The 19835-nt window shown below is 47.2% G+C and overlaps 1 protein-coding gene across 1 annotated transcript; it reads right to left on the reverse strand.

The window, feature by feature from the left end:
- Window positions 1–651: 651 nt before the first annotated feature.
- cln8 (CLN8 transmembrane ER and ERGIC protein) lies at window positions 652–19606 on the reverse strand. The gene is made up of 3 exons (XM_033022028.1): window positions 19506–19606; window positions 11317–11999; window positions 652–5007 (listed from the first exon to the last, which is right to left on the reverse strand). Exons 2-3 carry the CDS (start codon window positions 11875–11877, stop codon window positions 4693–4695), a joined length of 876 nt encoding a protein of 291 aa, XP_032877919.1. The 5' UTR covers window positions 11878–11999; window positions 19506–19606; the 3' UTR covers window positions 652–4692.
- Window positions 19607–19835: the final 229 nt, after the last annotated feature.

Raw genomic sequence — 19835 nt, forward strand, 5'->3', positions numbered from 1 at the left:
CCATGTTCTCCAGTAACTCAGCGGGTCAGGCAACATCTCTGGAGAAAAGGTGACATTCCGGGTTAGAACTCTTCTTCAGACGGAGAGAGGGGGTGGGCGAGAAAAGACAAGAACAAATCAGGACCTCAGGAAGGGTGGAGTCCATAATGATTCAAGAATCAAGAGAGTTTATTGTCATGTGTCCCAGATAGGACAATGAATTTCTTGCTTTGCCATTGTTGGCTGGTAAAGATGTGCTAACGAGAGGGAAAGAAGGATGTGAACAGTGGAAGGAGTACGACTAGGGTTGGGGGTGGGTAGAGGGAATGCAGGGGTGACTGGCGCCACTACACAGCAACCTCCCCTTTATTTCCTCCTTGTTTGATTGTAAAGAAACAACATTTGGTTCAATTGTTTGATTGAACATCTGCACCTATTGTCTATTCCTTTGATACGTGGCCTTCTGAGTTGTTCTACATTTTTCTCAGTGTTCCTGTCCACGTTACGTTTGCCCAGCAGGTCATTCCTGTAAGATGAATGGAATGTTTTGTGTGTTTAAGAGTTTGTTCATATTGACCAGGAGATAATAAGAAAATGTAACCAGAAATCTTATCTTCATTCCCGCTCCTCCAAACATCCAGCAGCAAATGAATAAAGGCATGGGAAAAATACTTATGGTTAATCATGTTTATTGGAGTATTGCACAGTAGCGTTTATCACCATACGTGTTGTGAAACACGTTCATTTTAGTCATACAAAATAATAAAAGCACTTTGCATTTTGCAAACAAAACAAACAGCATTATCAAACTATTTTGCTGGAAAACAGAATTTGTCCAGTCTGAAGGAGGGTCCTGAGCCAGAATGTCGCCTGTCCGGCCCCTCCACAGATGCTGCCTGACTGACCCACCCGCTGAGTTCCTCCAGCACTCTGTGCTTTGCTTTGTAACCGAATTTCAAAGCCTAGCCGGACTTGATTCTGGCAGTCTCTTTCTTATATTAACTAACCCGTACAATATTTCTCTCACCTCTCAGTAACTGTGACATGGCTGTGCTTAAAAACCTCTTAGCCGGGCTTGGAGAGTCCCGATAATTGTTTGTCAAAGTCATTCGCCCAATGCAGAATGATTAAATAATTTAAATAGTTAAAGTCTGTCAAAACTTAAAAATAGCTTCATCTCAAGTCAATATTTAAAAGGTGCCACACATAGCAGCTGCAACTCTTACATTAGTGGCCAAGCCCACAACCTGGGCCTAGTCCCGCTGTCAGGTAGCAGGATGTATAAGCAGGTAACTCACCTGCCATCCAAGGTAACACACCTGCACGCCCCAGATAACACCCCTGCACACCCCAGATAACTCACCTGTACGCCCCAGGTAACTCACCTGCAAGCCCCAGATAACACCCCTGCACACCCCAGGTAACTCACCTGCACACCCCAGGTAACTCACCTGCACGCCCCAGGTTACTCGCCTGCACGCCCCAGGTTACTCGCCTGCACACCCCAGATAACACCCCTGCACACCCCAGGTAACTCACCTGCAAGCCCCAGATAACACCCCTGCACACCCCAGGTTACTCACCTGCACACCCCAGGTAACTCACCTGCACGCCCCAGGTTACTCGCCTGCACGCCCCAGATAACACCCCTGCACGCCCCAGATAACACCCCAGGTAACACCCCTGCACACCCCAGGTAACTCGTCTGCACGCCCCAGGTAACTCGTCTGCACGCCGCACGTAACTCGCCTGCACGCCCCAGGTTACTCGCCTGCACGCCCCAGGTAACTCACCTGCACGCCCCAGGTTACTCGCCTGCACGCCCCAGGTTACTCGCCTGCACGCCCCAGGTTACTCGCCTGCACGCCCCAGGTTACTCGCCTGCACGCCCCAGGTAACTCACCTGCACGCCCCAGGTTACTCGCCTGCACGCCCCAGGTAACTCACCTGCACGCCCCAGGTAACTCACCTGCAAACCCCAGGTAACTCGCCTGCACGCCCCAGGTTACTCGCCTGCACGCCCCAGGTTACTCACCTGCACGCCCCAGGTTACTCGCCTGCACGCCCCAGGTAACTCACCTGCACGCCCCAGGTTACTCACCTGCAAACCCCAGGTAACTCGCCTGCACGCCCCAGGTAACTCACCTGCACGCCCCAGGTAACTCACCTGCAAACCCCAGGTAACTCGCCTGCAAACCCCAGGTAACTCACCTGCAAACCCCAGGTAACTAACGATCAGCAGTGTGCTTCAAATACAAAATGATCTTGCCAATGAATACTGTCATTCTTCTGACATGGAGAACTCATTCTTAAAACAACTCCAGAAGCAGCTCTAATTCTTGTTCTGCACTCTTAAAATAGGACAGCAGCTGACTGACACACACACACAATTCCTGGAATGGCAGCATTGAAATGCAAGGATTGTGCTTTGCATTGTTCTAAAGCAACACAAGGTTTGTCCTAAAGCAACACGTCATCGCCCGTACCAGGAACTAGAACATTTGCAAATCAAACCAGACCTTCATTGCCTGGATCACTGATACTGCAGATAGAGGCACTCTGCAGTGATTGGATCAATCAATGGCAGGACTTTGCAAACTAGCCAAGTGGCAATTTGCAGATCCAAGTAATATCCCCAAAACACTGGAAAACTCGGAGACAAAGAGTTGTTTAGTAAAGTAGGAAAAGCAGATATTGGTTTAAGACACAAAATGCTGGAGTAACTCAGGCAGGCAGGCAGCATCTCTGGAGAGAAGGAATGAGTGATGTTTTGGGTCCAGACTCGGGTCAAGCCACGGTCTCCAGCAGGAAAGTGCCAATTTGGGACCTCCGAGTGTGTTTGACCGTCACGACGTTGGAGTTTGGATCATCCCTACCAGAGGGCCTGTACATCGGGCCGTCCGTAGCGGCGACTACGAAAGGTTCATGGCCCCGACCACGGGTGAACAATGGAGGAGGACTGACTGAACTTTGTTGCCTTCCACCACAGTGAAGAATGCAGTGGTGGATGTTTGTGTTAAATTCTATTGTGTATTGTGTGTTCTTTTTAAGTGTATCGCTGCTGGCAAATTCATTTCACTGCATCTTCGGGTGCATGTGACAAATAAAATTGACGTTTACTTTTTTCTTTAGGCTAAAGAAGGGTCTGGACCCGAAACATCACCCATTCCTTCTCACCAGAGATGCTGCCTGTCCCGCTGAGTTACTCCAGCTTTTTCTTAGATGTTTAGTAAAAATTTGTTTGATTTGCAGTTCCATTGCAGAGTTTGGGTATTCTTGAAGGACTTCCCCCAGTAACCTCATCATCATCATACCCAGTAACACACAGAAATAAACATACAGGCAGTTGACTGTCATGTCAATCGCCTGCAATTAAGGTTAAACTGAACAGATTTGCAAGCACAACAGGACATATTTTGGGCTTTCAGGAATACAGAAATATTAAAAATGTAAAATACTCTTCAACGATTAATAGCTACATCGAGAGCGATAAATAAAAGTTAAATTGAAAGAGTTAGCATGACTCCTTCGGGACAAAATAAGAACCTGTCCCAGAGTATTATGTATGGTGTTTACAAGTTAGTGATTCCTGCAAATACTGCGTTGATGTGAAAGGCCTAGATAGAGTGGATGTGGAGAGGATGTTTCCACTAGTGGGAGAGTCTAGGACCAGAGGACACAGCCTCAGAATTGAAGGATGTTTCTTTGATGCTGGCACGAAGGGCCAAATGGCCTACCCCTGCATCTATTTTTCTATTTTTAGGTAGGAGATGAGGAGGCATTTCTTTAGTCAGATGGTGCTGAATCTGTGGAATTCATTGCCACAGACGGCTGTGGAGGCCGTAATGGATATTTCTAAGGCGGAGATTGATAGATTCTTGATTAGTACGGTCTTATAAGGTCATAAGGAATAGGAGTAGAATGAGGTCATTCGGCCCATCAAGTCTACTCTGTGTCATGGGTTATGGGGAGAAGGCAGGAGAATGGCGGCAGGAGATAGATCAGCCATGAGCATTGAATGGCCTAATTCTGCTCCAATCACTTATGACCATATGACATGAGACCATATGACATGACAGGAAGCGGAGAACACAACAGGCGTGAACATTGCGTGAACATTTCAGTGGCAACCCCCAAGAAACAAAATCCGCAAACATTAATGCTATCATTTAGTTGCCATGATGTATCACGTCTGAGGATGAACTTTAAAAATTAAAGACTTTTGACAAATCTATGGCGTAACAAAATATTTAAAGAATGAATAGTTAGTTAAATGAGTTCCATTCTAAACGTGTCAAGCGGGCAGTTATGTCTAAAGTGAATGGATTTCACTGCGAGGCCCTCCACTGCCATGTTTAACCATTACTGCACCATCTTCATGCCATGACCTCCCGGCATCATCTCATGGCCACATCCACACAGATTATACAGCAACATGGCTCATGGCCACATCCACACAGATTACAATTTGCAAGGACATGTCGTGTTAATCTAAATTTTCCTGTAAGCAGTTAGCGGAAGAGAACATTTAAAATTGTGTATCAAAGGTTATTTTTTCCGGATGCTCCCAGCACACCCACCACAGGAGGGCGGGGGGGGGGGGGTGATCAGATGCCAAATCTAGAACACAGTGGTGATCCAGACTTCCGTCAGTGTTAAGTTGCAAGAGATGACGTTTCACGCATTTATCCCCAAACCCGCAGCATTTGCACCTCATGTTGTTTTCTTGCCAGCCGCGCCGGTGCCACCATTGGCCACTCCCTTGGTCTCAGTGGCAAAGTTCCAGTCGACAGGGTTCAGGAGCTGCAGGGTCTTCTTGTGGGTCCAGTACGGGTTGATGATGAACGTCAGCAGCAAGAGGCCGGGGAAGAAGAGCGCGGCCTGTGGCGCGGGGACGTGGCGCTGGATGGAGTCCAGGTGCTGCCAGCACACCCACCACATGTGGTAGGTGAGGACCATGCGGCAGTGGAACATGTGGATCATCAGCCACTGGTTCACTTTCCACAGCCGCATGTGTGACAAGCCAGCCTGGTGGAGAGAGAAGAAGAAGTCAGCATGTGTCTGTCTGTCCCGTTGGATGGAGCCTGCTAGCACACACTGGCATCATGGTGTCACACTTACACCCACACAAGTCACAATGACAGCATGAAATATTCATCCACACTCTAGTGCATGCACACAGTCAAATAAAACACTTTTGGTTTACAGATAAGACATGGAAACAGGCCCTACCCCAGCGAGTACGCCCACTCATCCATCACCCTTTCACACTAGTTCATAGAAACAGACAATAGGTGCAGGAGTAGGCCATTTGGCCCTTCCAGCCAGCACCGCCATTCAATATGATCATGGCTGATCATCCCCAATCAGAACCCTGTTCCTGTTTTCTCACCATATCCCTTGATTCTGTTAGCCCTAAGAGCTAAATCTAACTCTCCCGTTAATGCCTCCAGTGAATTGGCCTCCGCTGCCTTCTGTGGCAGAGAATTCCACAGATTCACAACTCTCTGGCTGAAAAAGATTGTCCTCATCTCAGGAAAAGATCGGGTAGATGCACAGAATCTTTTGCCCATAGTGGAGTCAAGAATCTATGCCTCTCATCATTTTATATATTTAACCTCACTCACTCATGGACACACTAAATCTCTCTCTCTCTCTCTCTCTCTCTCTCTCATGGACAGCCTCCCGTAATTCCGCGTTTACTGGTGCCCCCCCTAAATCTCCATTGTTCTACTTTCTATTTTCAATATAAAATTACCCTTCCCATTACCAGGTTTAAAGCTGAGCTGGGATATTAAAATTCACACGCAGTGGGTATTTTGGAACGGCACTGTGGCACAACAGTAGAGTTGCTGCCTAACAGCGCCAGAGATTAGAGCGGCTGTCATGGATTGTGGGGAGAAGGCAGGAGAATGAGGTTATGAGGGAAAGATAGATCCGCCATGATTGAATGGCGGAGTAGACTTGATAGGCTGAATGGCCTCATTCTACTATCAGAGTTAGATCTAGCTCAGGGCTAACGGAATCAAGGGGAGAAAGCAGGAACGGGGTACTGATTTTGGATGATCAGCCATGGTCATATTGAATGGCGGTGCAGGCTCGAAGGGCCGAATGGCCTACTCCTGCATCTATTTTCTATGTGTCTATGTGTTCTAAATGGCCCACCCCTTATTCTTAAACTGTGACCCCTGGTTCTGGACTCCCCCAACATGGGGAACATGTTTCTGCATCTAGCCTGTCCAATCCCTTAAAAATTATTTTATATTTTTCGAAAAAATTCCCTCTCATCCTAAATTCTATAAGATACCCTCTCATCCTTCTAAATTCTATAAGATCCCCTCTCACCACAGTCCCGCCATCCCGGGAATTAACTTTGTAAACCTACGCTGCACTCCCTCAATAGCAAGAATGTCTTTCCTCAAATTAAGAGACCAAACCTGCACACAATACTCCAGGTGTGGTCTCACCAGGTCCCTGTACAACTGCAGTAGGACCTCCTTGTTCCTATACTCAAATCTAATCGTTATGAAGGCCAACATGCCATTCGCTTTCTTCACTGCCTGCTGTACCTGCATGCTTACTTTCAGTGACTGATGTACCAGGACACCCAGGACTCGTTGCATCTCCCCTTTTCCTAATCTGATCGATGTTATCCCACTTTCTCATCCACTCCCTACACACTAGGGGCAATTTACAGAGGGCCGATTAACCTGCAAACCCACACGTCTTTGGGATGTGGGGGAAAATCCAAAGCACCTGGAGAAAACCTACACAGTCACAGGGAGAACGTGCAAACTCCACACAGACAGCACCCGAGGTCAGGATAGAAGCCGGATTGCTGGAACTGTGAGTCAGCAACACTATCCGCTGCATCACTATGCCACCCTTAAACATGGTTGTGTATTTTCACTTGTATCCCTTGGTTATTCAATGGAACGTTATGGTCACATGAACCAAGAAACAGTGAAATGCTTCGTATTGCATACAATTCAATAACATCTTGTTCGACATAAGCATAATCACACCCAAGTACAGGAGTGTAATGTTCGTAGTGCAAGAATAACACATTGCAATGAGGCTGTACACAGAGTTGCCAGCTTTCCAGCACCCTCGAGCCTTTCCAGTTTTAAAGTTCTTAAAGATATCCAGTCTTATCTTGACCTTAGTACACTTTATACACAAGAAGCAATAAAACATTCAATGAACTAAGAGTTAGCAGAATGAAGACGACTGAACAGTTTAAGAAGGAACTGCAGATGCTGGAAAAATCGAAGGTGGACAAAAATGCTGGAGAAATTCAGCGGGTGAGGCAGCATCTATGGAGCGAAGGAACAGGTGACATTTCAGGTCAAGACCCTTGGGTCTCGACCCGAAACGTCACCTATTCCTTCACTCCATAGATGCTGCCTCACCTTCAAGGGTCTCGACTCGAAACGTTACCTATTTCCTTCGCTCCATAGATGCTGCCTCACCCGCTGAGTTTCTCCAGCATTTTTGTCTACCTATGACTGAACAGTGTACTGTTTCATATCTCAAACCTGACTTCTGTGAATTAGGAGCTTTCATCCACAGTATTAGTTCAGTAGATGTTATGCTGGGCACTAGAAATTGTTACTTTAATGCAGGGCAATAAACTATTCAATCCAACCGCAAATGCCAGAAACTCAAACATTGTCTGAAAGGTCGTCCCACAGTCCCATCAGGCAGCATCAGTGTCCAGAGAAACCGTTAATATAGAAACACGGAACAGCAGATGCCGGTTTACACAAAAACACACAGTGTGCTGGAGTAACTCAGCGGGTCAGGCAGCATCTGTGGAGAACATGGATAGGTGACGTTTCAGAGTGCTGAAGTAACTCAGCGGGTCAGGCAGCATCTGTGGAGAACATGGATAGGTGACGTTTCACAGAGTGCTGGAGTAACTCAGCGGGTCAGGCAGCATCTGTGGAGAACATGGATAGGTGACGTTTCACAGAGTGCTGGAGTAACTCAGCGGGTCAGGCAGCATCTGTGGAGAACATGGATAGGTGACGTTTCACAGTGCTGGAGTAACTCAGCGGGTCAGGCAGCATCTGTGGAGAACATGGATAGGTGACGTTTCACAGAGTGCTGGAGTAACTCAGCGGGTCAGGCAGCATCTGTGGAGAACATGGATAGGTGATGTTTTGGGTCAGGACCCTTTTTCAGACTAAGTCTGGGTCATTCCAGACTTGCGTGAGGATGCTCTTCATAGACTATAGCTCTGCCTTCAATACGGTCATCCCCACCAAGCTCACCACCAAACTCCACCAGCTAGGCCTCAGCTCGCCCATATGCGACTGGATCCTGAATTTTCTGACGGAGCGACCGCAGGCAGTGAGACTGGGCCCGCACCTGTCCTCCACTATCACCCTGAGCACCACAGGGCTGTGTACTGAGCCCCATGCTCTACTCCCTCTTCACACACGACTGTGTTCATGCATTCGACACCAACACCATCGTGAAGTTTGCAACAGTGATCGGGCTGATCACCAACGGTGATGAAACAAAATACATAGCGGAGGTGCAGAACCTGGCGGACTGGTGCTCACGTAACAACTTGTCACTAAACACCTCCAAGACCAAGGAGCTGATTATCAACTTCAGGAGGACACATAATGGAGAATACGCCCCAATCTCCATCTACGGGGACAGTGTGGAGAGAGTGTCCAGCTTTAAGTTTCTGGGCACTCACATCTCAGAGGACCTCACATGGTCCACCAACACCGCTGCGCTGGTCAAAAAGGCACAGCAACGACTGTTCTTCCTGAGAACATTGAAAAGGACTGGTCTTCCCCAACAGCTGCTGACAACCTTCTACCGCTGCACCACAGAGAGCATATTAACGTATGGCATCTCTGTGTGGTATCTCAGCTGCACGGAGGCGGAGAGGAGAGCTCTTCAGCGCGTCGTCCACAGAGCGCAGAAGATTATTGGGGCACCGCTACTAGCCTTGGAGGGCATCTACTACACACAGTGCCTCAGGATATGCCGTCAGCATCCATAAAGACTCCTCACACCCTTGTAATGGACTGTTCGAACTCCTACCTTCCGGCAGACGTTACAAGGTCTTCTACGCCCGCACCTCCAGACTCAGGAACAGCTTCATCCCCAGAGCTATAGCGGCTCAGAACCGGCCCCCCATTCACCCCCACCTATCCATAAGCAGATTTAGACCATTCCGCCATTAAATCATGACTGATTTATCTTTTCTTCTCAACCCCATTCTCCTGCCCTCTCCCCTTAATTCCGACACCCATACTAATCAAGAAGTGATCAAGAGGAGAATTTACCCCTTTGCAAAATGTCCCTTAATACAATAAGACAGAACTTCTGTTATACTTTAATTGAGCCTTAATGTCATACAGCTTGGAAACAGGTGCTTTAGCCCAACTTCCCCATGCCGACCACAATGCCCCAACTACACTAGCCCCATCTGCCCGCGTTTAGCCCATATCCCACTAAACCGTTACTATTCATGTACCTGTCTAAATGTCTTTTCAATGTTGTGGTAGTCCCTGCCTCAACTAGCTCCTCTGGCAGCTTGTACCATATGAAAAAGTTGCCCTTCGGGTTCCTATTAAATCTTTCGTCTCTCACTTAAAAAATATGTCCTCTGGTACTTAATTCCCCTACTTTGGGGAAAAGACTCTGTGCATTCACTCTATCTATTCCCCTCATGATTTTATACACTTTTATACATTCTTAGAACATCACCAGAGCTGCCAAGTTTTGTCAGAGTATTTCAGTATTCTAGTACCTGAAAATCAGCATTTTGTTGAGGAAATCAGTATTTTTACGCAGTCCCATTTTGCTGTAAAAAATGTTGTTTTTTATGTGCGGTCATACCCATGTAAGAGTACAAGAATGCATAACTTTGCTACCAATTGACATGTCTTCTACGCACCTTACTTGACAGTGCATTCATTGCCATCTTTTTGTATACTTCTGTTTGAACGGCTGTTCCTGCTTTTAGCATCAAATGATGATGTAGAAGCCATTTTGGAAGCCTCCCTCTCTCTCTCCCTCCTTCCTCTCTTTCCCTCCCTCTCCCTCTCTCCCTCCCTCCCTTTTTTCTCCCTCCCTCTCTTATTCCCTCCCTCCCTCTCACTCCCACTCTCCTTCTCCTTCTCCCTCCCCGAACAGTCTGTGACCCATGTGTAAAGCCCATAGCACTAGGTGTAAAGGCAATAGCATTCCAGCTGGTAGCGCTATAATTGGAACCCATAGCGCTGTTCATTTAAATTCCCACGTGCTAAACTGACAGCGCTGTTTAAACCTGTGGCGGGGCAGGCAGATCAAAGCTTACAAAAATAATCATCTAGATCTTGAAATTTAAAATACTAATAGATTTAATCTGCTATCATTTTTAGTTACAGTATGACTTTTTGTATCCTTGCATTTTTTTAAGCAGCAAGATGAAACAGGAAGTCGGGTCGATTTTTAAAAGACACATATTTTACAAAGCAAATTCGTACATCCGTATTCTGATCACATTTCCGTACAAAATACGGATAATCCGTACTACTTGGCAGCTCTGCATCACTTATTCCATTTAATAATTTACTTTTTAAAGCATAAAATTGCTTGAATCAGGAGTAACAAACTAATATGTTGCCAGTTGCTAAGTGTGCAGATGTTGAGCTGTACATGTGCTGTGTATGAAGGAGACATTGAGCTGTGTGTACAGCAGCTGTGACAGTGATCCACATGGAGAGCAATTAGACCGCAACTAAATCAACACCTTCACACTCAGCTGCCACTTCTAAAGAATGAATCAAACCAAAAATCTGAGGGAGCGTCTCGACCCAAAACGTTGCCTATCCATGTTCTCCATAGATGCTGCCTCACCTACTGAGTTACTCCAGCACTTTGTGACTTTTGGAAAATCATCACCCTGCACTTCCTTCTGTCCACAAAAATCACCAACTTTGGCACGGTGGTGCAGCGGTAGAGTTGCTGCCTCACAGCACCAGAGGCCCAGGTTCAATCCTGACCACGGGTCCTGTCTGTACAGAGTTTGTACGTTGCTGAGAGAATGGAGCAGCTGGGCTCCGGTTTCCTCCCATACTCCAAAGACGTGCAGTTTTGTGGGTTAATTGGCTTTGGTAGAATTGTACATTGTCCTGAGTGTGTGTAAGATAGTGTTAGAGTACGGCGGTCGCTGGCCAGCACGAACTGGGAGGGCCGAAGGGCCTGTTTCCGTGCTGCATCTCGATTTAAACTCAACTATCCAAGTTAGAAATTCTTCCCAGTTTGATGGTGCTATTTGTACGGAGCACGTCATTTGTGTGGGATGGGGAGCACTGATCTCCTTACCTTCAGCAGGATCCAGGAGACGCAGGTGAATGGTGTGCTCATCTCCAGCAGCAGTATCAGCATTGGCAGGTAGTGGCCAACTGTGTCCCACACCAAGACACTGCCAAACCCAGACACGGCAAAGAAGTGGTGGATTGCCAGGGCGGCGTCGAAGCTTCCGAAGACCACGTTGGAGCCGTGAAGAGCTGCGTTCTCAAACGTGAAGAAACCAAACGCTGTGAGGACGTTGAACCAACTCCAGCTCTGTTGGCCGAACATTCTGTCGGCCTGCAGCACGGGATCCTTCAGCAGAGCCCAGAGCCCAGCCACCATGCTCTGGATCCCAAACGCCCCACGGCTGACAGCCAGGTTCCAGAACACCCTCTCCTTGGCTGCCAGTGAGCGGTAGGTCAGTGACAGAGCGAGGCTTAGCACGTGCGAGAAAATAAAGACCCCAAAGTAGAACAGGAAGCCGGCAGCTATCAGCTTGCCCCGGACTTGCCAAGATAAATAGTTCATGTCAAAAATGCTTTCAGAAACATCGGCGCTGGGGAGAGGTTTCATTCTGTCAACAGAATGCATCGTGCCCAGTTGTAGCTCGAGCTGTAACCGATTAAACTTGTGGTCGCGTGGTGAAGAACATGCAAACAGCAGGAACAACCAGAGACCATGTGAAGATCGCAACTCCAGCAATTACACGCTACCTGCAGGAAAACACACACAAAATGAAACGCAAGAAAAACACAATCAGGAGCAGTATGCTTCTGTAATGCTCGAGTGGCTGAAGTTACGCAAATTATAGCTGAAATGTTCTCCTAATTGAATTGTGGTCCCAGCCCTGCTCGTAGTGAGTGGCTCTCATTATCAGCAGCGCCCATCTGCTGCCTGACGTTTCTCACACCACAGAACAGTACAACACAAGAACAGGCCCTTCAGCCCGCGATGGCTTTGCTGAACCAGATGCCAAGACCAACTCCTCTGCCTGCACGTGATCCATATCTTCATTCCCTGCATGTCTATGTGGCAAACCAAAAACCTCTTGGTCACCACTATCACATCGACACAAACCACCACCCCCTGAAGCACGTTCCAGCCACTCACCACCCCCCATGTAAAAAAACATGTCCCGCACATCTTTTAAACTTTGCCTCTCAGCTTAAAAAGATGCTCTCTAGTATTTGACATCACCACCCTTGAAGGGTCTCGACCCGAAACGTCGCCTATTTCCTTCGCTCCACAGATACTGCCTCACCCGCTGAGTTTCTCCAGCATTTTTGTCTACCCTGGAATAATGTTCTGATTACCCTATCTATGCCTCTCATAATGCATATACTCATAGTTGTACATGTTTTATCTTAAAGGGACTTATCTGAATTATCAGTTATTACTTGCCATGGGTAGTCATCAAATCAAACCTGACCCTACCTTAGGCAAAACTCAAAGTGCTGGAGGAACTTAGCAGGTCAGGCAGCATCGGCAGAGGGAATGGACAGACAACATTTGGGTCTACAAAACCCACTATCGCCTCTCAGCCTGAAGAGTCCTGATCCAAAATGTCTCCCGTCCATAGATGCTGCCTGACCCACCAAGTTCCTCCAGCACTTTGTGTTTTGCTCGATGTTTCCCCCCACACTCCAAAGACGTGCAGGTTTGTAGGTTAATTGTCTTGGTAAATGTAAAAATTGTCCCTAGTGGATGTAGGATAGTGTGAATGTGCGGGGATCGCTGGTCGGCGCGGACCTGGTGGGCTGAAGGGTCTGTTTCCGTGCTCTATCTCTAAACTAAACCTGCAGTTCCTGTGTCTGTAACCTTACATTATCCAAGTGGATCCTTTCAGCTTTTCCCTTCCCTCAGCTCCAAACCTTTCACTGTCCTTACTGAGATTGTTTAACGTAATGAAGGCAACAGGCAATTTCATGTTCCATGAGCCCAGATAAACATTATTCCTTTATCAGGTATCGGCTCGATTGTAATCATGTATTGTCTTTCTGCTGACTGGATAACACGCAACAAAAGCTTTTCACTGTAGCTCGGTACACGTGACAATAAACTAAACTGAAGTGAGATAACGCTATTCCTCACGTAATCCTACAGGTGGATAGGGGACGTCTTGGGAAAGTTTTCTCTTGGGGTTTTGTCAGGTTGCTGTAACTTGCATCAAGAAAAATCATGGAATTGTAATTCCTTGGTGTTGAGTTCTGGATTCAAACTGTAGGAGCAGGATTCATGCATGACCACATTAGTCGACCTGAGGAACAACTCTTGGTACTTGCCTGATTATGAGCAAACCGAGAATAAAGCTGGCACAGTTTAGTTTAGATACAGCGTGGAAACAGGCCCTTCAGCCCATTCAGTGCACGCCAACCAGCAATCCACGCACACCAACACTATCCTAAACACACCAGGGACAACTTTGCAGTTATACCAAGCCAATTAAACTACAAACCTGTACGTCTTTGGAGTGTGGGACTAAACAGGTGATCTCGGAGAAAACCCACGCAGCTCACAGGGAGAACGTTCAAACTCCATACAGACAGCACCTGTAGTCAGGATGGAACCCGGGTCTCTGGCGCTGTGAGGCAGCAACTCTACCGCTGCGCCACCGTGCCAGCCCTTGGTACTTTGTTGGTACTTGCCCGACTATGAATAAAGGTGGCACAGTTGGCCTGCATTAACACACTGAAGACTGCTGCCCACTCATTGTATATACCAAGAGCAATCACCATCTCACCATCTGACAGTCCAAAGCCTTGCCACCATCTCCAAGGAACAACTATGGAGGGTGATGGAACGCTCTCCCCTTGTCTGCATGAGTGCAGCCGCAACAACACTCAAGCAGCTCCACACCGCCCAGGACATCGGCATGCTTCACCACCAGTGCAGCGCACTACATTCTTGCACCCAGGACCCTGCAACAGCACCTCCCAAACATGCAACCGTGGAGTGAGAATCCGAGAGAAAGGTTCAGGTCAATGAACAACCACCAAAGGGAAGGAAGGAAATGTCTGGGAAGAAGATAGAAACCAAGAGTTGAGAAAGACAAAAATCTGCGCATGTTGGAAAACTAAAACAAAAGGTGCCATAAACTATCTGCATCTGATCGGTAGGAAAATCAATACAAAATAAAGCACTATTGTAAACGAGAGTGGCAGATCCATCGACAGGGATCATTCGGAGAAAGTGGAAGGGCAGATTGAGGAAGTGGTTTCATTCAGGAGTCTGCAGTTTACAAATATGTTGAGAGTAAGTGCAAGGAAGTCACCGTGAGCTTTAGAAAGTTGACTGAAGACACTGCAGGTGTGATGGAGGCGGTGGTAAGAGGGGGAGTATGTGGACGAACTGGGTGAACATCACAACATCACAACAGGGTGATCATCACATACTTTCAAGAGAGAGCTAGATAGGGCTCTTAAAGATAGCGGAGTCAGGGGATATGGGGAGAAGGCAGGAACGGGGTACTGATTGTGGATGATCAGCCATGATCACATTGAATGGCGGTGCTGGCTCGAAGGGCCGAATGGCCTACTCCCGCACCTATTGTCTATTGTCTAACAGAACCTCCCAAACATGCAACCGTGGAGAGAGAATCCGAGAGAAAGGTTCAGGTCAATGAACAACCACCAAAGGGAAGGAAGGAAACGTCCGTGCCCGGGTGCGGATGGAAAGGGAATACGCCCTGTCTACGGGCACCCTGAGGGAGTTCCGGGACCGCTGGGCACCGAGGGGGGTTGAATGTATCCTTGACAAGGATTGCAATATAATTGTTTAGCAGTTGCTTAGCATATTTGTTCGTCTTGTATTATGGTGGTGTTTTGTTTTATTGTATTGTCAATACTATTTTAATATTTGAATAAATATTTTTGATTTAAAAAAAAAAAAAAAAAAAAAAAAAAGGGAAGGAAGGAAATGTCTGGAAAAAAGACAGAAACCAAGAGTTGAGAAAGACAAAAATCTGCGCATGTTGGAAATGTTGTGGAATTCCCTGCCGCAGAGGGCAGTGGGGGCCAAATCACTGGATGGGTTTAAGAGAGAGTTATATAGAGCTCCAGGGGCTGGTGGAATCCAGGGATATGTGGAGAAGGCAGGCACGGGTTATTGATTGGGGACGATCAGCCATGATCACAATGAATGGCGGTGCTGGCTCGAAGGGCCGAATGGCCTCCCCCTGCACCTATTTTCTATGTTTCTATGTAACAGAGGGAGGACATTCCTTGGGGATTCTACGCCCAAGCTTTAGGAGTGGAACTGAGTGATAAGACGGTGGTGATCATTTCCCTACAATAGTCAGTGGGAATTTGTGCAAACATGTAGGGCTTTGACAGACAGCTGGAAGAGCAGTCAGGCTGTAGGTGATTTTAAGGTCCCTCATATTAACTGGAAATGTTGTAAAGCTGAGCTTCGATGGGGCAGAATTTATAAAGCGCGTCAAGGAAAGGTTACAAGGTTAATTCCCGGGATGGCGGGACTGTCATATGCTGAGAGAATGGAGCAGCTGGGCTTATATATTCTGGTTTAGAAGGGTGAGAGGGTATCTCATTGAAACATATAAGATTGTTAAGGGCTTAGACACGCTAGAGGCAGGAAACATGTTCCCGATGTTGGGGGAGTCCAGAACCAGGGGCCACAGTTTAAGAATAAGGAGTAAGCCATTTAGAACGGACACGAGGAAACACTTTTTCTCACAGACAGTGGTGAGTCTGTGGGATTCTCTGCCTCAGAGGGCGGTGGAGGCCGGTTCTCTGGATACTTTCAAGAGAGAGCTAGATAGGGCTCTTAAAAATAGTGGAGTCAGGGGATATGGGGAGAAGGCAGGAACGGGGTACTGATAGGGGATGATCAGCCATGATCACATTGAATGGCGGTGCTGGCTCGAAGGGCCGAATGGCCTACTCCTGCACCTATTGTCTATTGAAAGTTTTCCCAAGCAATATCTGTGCTGTACCTGTAACCTAAACATGAACTAAACAACAAGAGATGCAGCACAGAAACAGGCCATTTGACCCACCAAGTCCACACCGACCAGAGATCCTCACACATACACAATCCTACACAGCCAAGAAGGCAATAACGCTACTTCCTGAGAAGATTGTGGAAATTCAGCGTGTCTCCAGTGACTCTTGGACAGTTCTACAGATGTACTGTAGAAAGCATACTGTCGGGATGCATCACAGCTCTGCCCAAGACTGCAAGAAACTGCAGAGAATGTTAATGTAGCCCAGTGCATCCCACAGATCTGACCCACTGCATCAACTCCACCTACACTTCACCCCGCCTCAGGAAAGCAGCCAACACAATCAAAGACTTGACACACGCCTGCCATTTCTTCATCTCCCTTTAGACTTTCCACATTAAACTTTGAGACTATACATTTTTATATTTTCAACTATATCTTCCAAGCCGCTGAGGAGTGTTTCTCCATCATCCGGCAAGAGGGCCTGAAAACATCAGACTGGCTGCGGAGGCCACAATAGGCCCCAACCTCGGGTGATCACAGAGGACTGAACTTTCTGTTGCCTTTCCCCACAGTGGAACATTTTGATTCTGCTGTGGGGGGACGTTCATGTTGAATTCTATAATGTGTTGTGTCATTTTTCTTTTTTTAATTTTTCTATGTACGGAAACCTAATTATTTCTTCTATGTAACGCACTTTGGTTTCAACGCGAGTTGATTTAAACATGCTATATAAATAAAATGTACTTACTTACTTACTTACATATAATTAAAACTGGACACTACATCCAAGTGTGCTGGCATGTGTCTGTAAGGGTCCATTGCCGTGAGGCTGGATAACACCAGTGTCTGCCTGAGGCCCAGCGACTGGCAGTGTGAGCAGCTCCTGTGTGCACCAGATGCATCTGTTGTCTTCCAACAGTAAATGGCTCACTGCTCACTCTGCCACAGCTTGTTCCAGCATTGATATTTACCAGAGGATTACAAATGTAATTTGTTTGTTTCCAGTTGAACTGGATTTGGTTACAACCCAAGGCCAAGCCTCCTTCAGAGCTACCAAGGACCTCTGCTCGACACCAAGTTGTGATAATAACACAAAACTGTGCAAGGAACACCAAACACAAGCGATGATGGCGTTAAGTAAATACCATGTTCTCTCCATGTCTAAACTTTCAATCGACCTTTCCTATTCCCTCTGCTATGGAGTATTTAAAATAACCATGAAAGAGGAAGCATTTTGACGAGCTTTAATTCTATTTACAGTAAAAATGCACTGTGAATTTAAACTTCAACTTAAGTGGAACACAAACATCACCTGCACACTTCTCTTTTTCACAAGTATCAGTTCCTTTATCAGAGTTTAGTTAGAGTATGAATGATAACCAAGAATAGGATGGAAAAATTAAATACTAGAGGGCAGAGCTGTAAGGTGAGATGGGGAAAGTTTAAAGGAGACATACAGGGCAAGTTTGTTTTTACACAGAGGGTGGTGGGTGCCTGTATAGGAACAAAGAGGTCCTTCTGCAGTTGTACAGGGCCCTAGTGAGACCACACCTGGAGTATTGTGTGCAGTTTTGGTCTCCAAGCCTGAGGAAGGACATTCTTGATATTGAGAGAGTGCAGCGTAGATTCATCGGGCTAATTCCCGGGATGGCAGGACTGTCATATGCTGATAGATTGGAGCGGCCGGGCTTGTATACACTGGAATTTTGAAGGATAAGAGGGGTACTTATTGAAACATATAAGATTATTAAGGGTTTGGACATGCTAGAGGCAGGAAACATGTTCCCAATGTTGGGGGAGTCCAGAACCAGAGGCCATAGTTTAAGAATAAATGGTAAGGCATTTATCTGAAAATAAACCGGCCTCCACCACCCTCTGATGCAGAGAATTCCCCACATTGTGAGTGTGGGGAATTCTCTGCATCAGAGGGTGGTGGAGGCCGGTACTCTGGATGCTTTCAAGAGAGAGTTAGATAGAGCTCTTAGGGATAGCGGGGTTAAGGGATATGGAGAGAAGGCAGGAACGGGGTACTGATTGTGGATGATCAGCCACGATCACATTGAATGGCGGTGCTGGCTGGAACGGCCGAATGGCCTACTCCTGCACCTATTGTCTATTGCTTGGCACTTGCTGCCGGGGGTAGTGGTGGAGGCAGTTACTACAGTGGTGTTTAAGAGGCTTTTAGATTAGCACAGAGATGTACAGACAATGGAGGGATATGGATTATGCGCCGGCAGAGGAGATTAGTTTAATTTGACGTTGTCATAAGTGACAGGAACATAATTAGGCCATTCGGCCCATCTAGTCTACTCCACCAGTCAATCATGGCTGATCTATCTCTCCCTCCTAACCCCATTCTCCAGCCTTCTCCCCATAACCCGACACCCGTCATGTCCATGCATCATGTTGAACACAGATATTGTGGGCCGAAGGGCCTGTTCCTTTGCTGCACTGTTCTATATTGTCAATCATTCACTTCTACAAGAAAATCTCACAATGAAATTGGTAAGTGGGTGGTCAGTGGCGCAGCGGTAGAGTTGCTGCCTTACAGCGAATGCAGCGCCGGAGACCCGGGTTCCATCCGGAGTACGTTCTCCCCGTGACCTGCGTGGGTTTTCTCCGAGATCTTTGGTTTCCTCCTACACTCCAAAGATGTACAGCTTTGTAGTATAATTGGCTTGTTAAATGTAAAAATTGTCCCTAGGGGTGTAGGATGGTGTTAATGTGCGGGGATCGCTGGTCAGCGCGGACCCGGTGGGCCGAATGGCCTGTTTCCGCACCTGTATCTCTAAACTAAACTCCTTTGGAAGTCTGCATTATAAAAAGGATTGACATGGGCAGATGCAGCTCTGCACGCTAATGGCTCCGAGGTTATAAACCCACATCTAGCCGCATGCTACTGATGGCAGTCTGAAGAAGGGTCTCAAGTCTAAATGTCACCTATTCATTTTCTCCAGTGATGCTACCTGACCCGCTGACTTATGCCAGCTTTTTGCTTCTGTCTTCAGCTTATTGATGGCGCCTGGCATTTATACAAAATTGATCTACTAACCTTGGAAAATACTATATGGAAAACACACAAACTCTCTCCTTACATGCTTGGACTTGTTTTGAGACATGAAATACTTGTCAATTATTTGCTGAGATAAGCTCCCCACAGAGCCACGCAACTGGCTGTCTATCTGTGTATCGTTAACCAGCAAGGAAGCTGGCCTGAGTGCGGGCAGATGTGATGTCAACGATAGGCTAACGTTACCTGTAAGGGGGGTGGGGAGGGTGAGATTCAGCAGCTTCCACTAATCCACCCACAACTGGGCTCAACATCTCTTCCATACGTCAGATACTGGATGGAATTCTTAAATTTAGAGCAATTCAGAAATTAAAACATTTACAATCTCCCCCCCACCCTCCACGACCATCATTCCCCCCCCCCTCAGTCTCCCAAACCACACCTCCCCCCCTCCATCCATCCCCCCTTCCCCCGCCCTGCTTTAAACCCCCCACATCACCCCCTCCCCAACTACCCCTCCATCCCACACCCCCACCATCATTCCTCCCCGTCCCCACATCCCCCCCAAACCCTCGC

This window comes from Amblyraja radiata, chromosome 5 (assembly GCF_010909765.2).
Source record: "Amblyraja radiata isolate CabotCenter1 chromosome 5, sAmbRad1.1.pri, whole genome shotgun sequence".
Taxonomy (NCBI): domain Eukaryota; kingdom Metazoa; phylum Chordata; class Chondrichthyes; order Rajiformes; family Rajidae; genus Amblyraja; species Amblyraja radiata.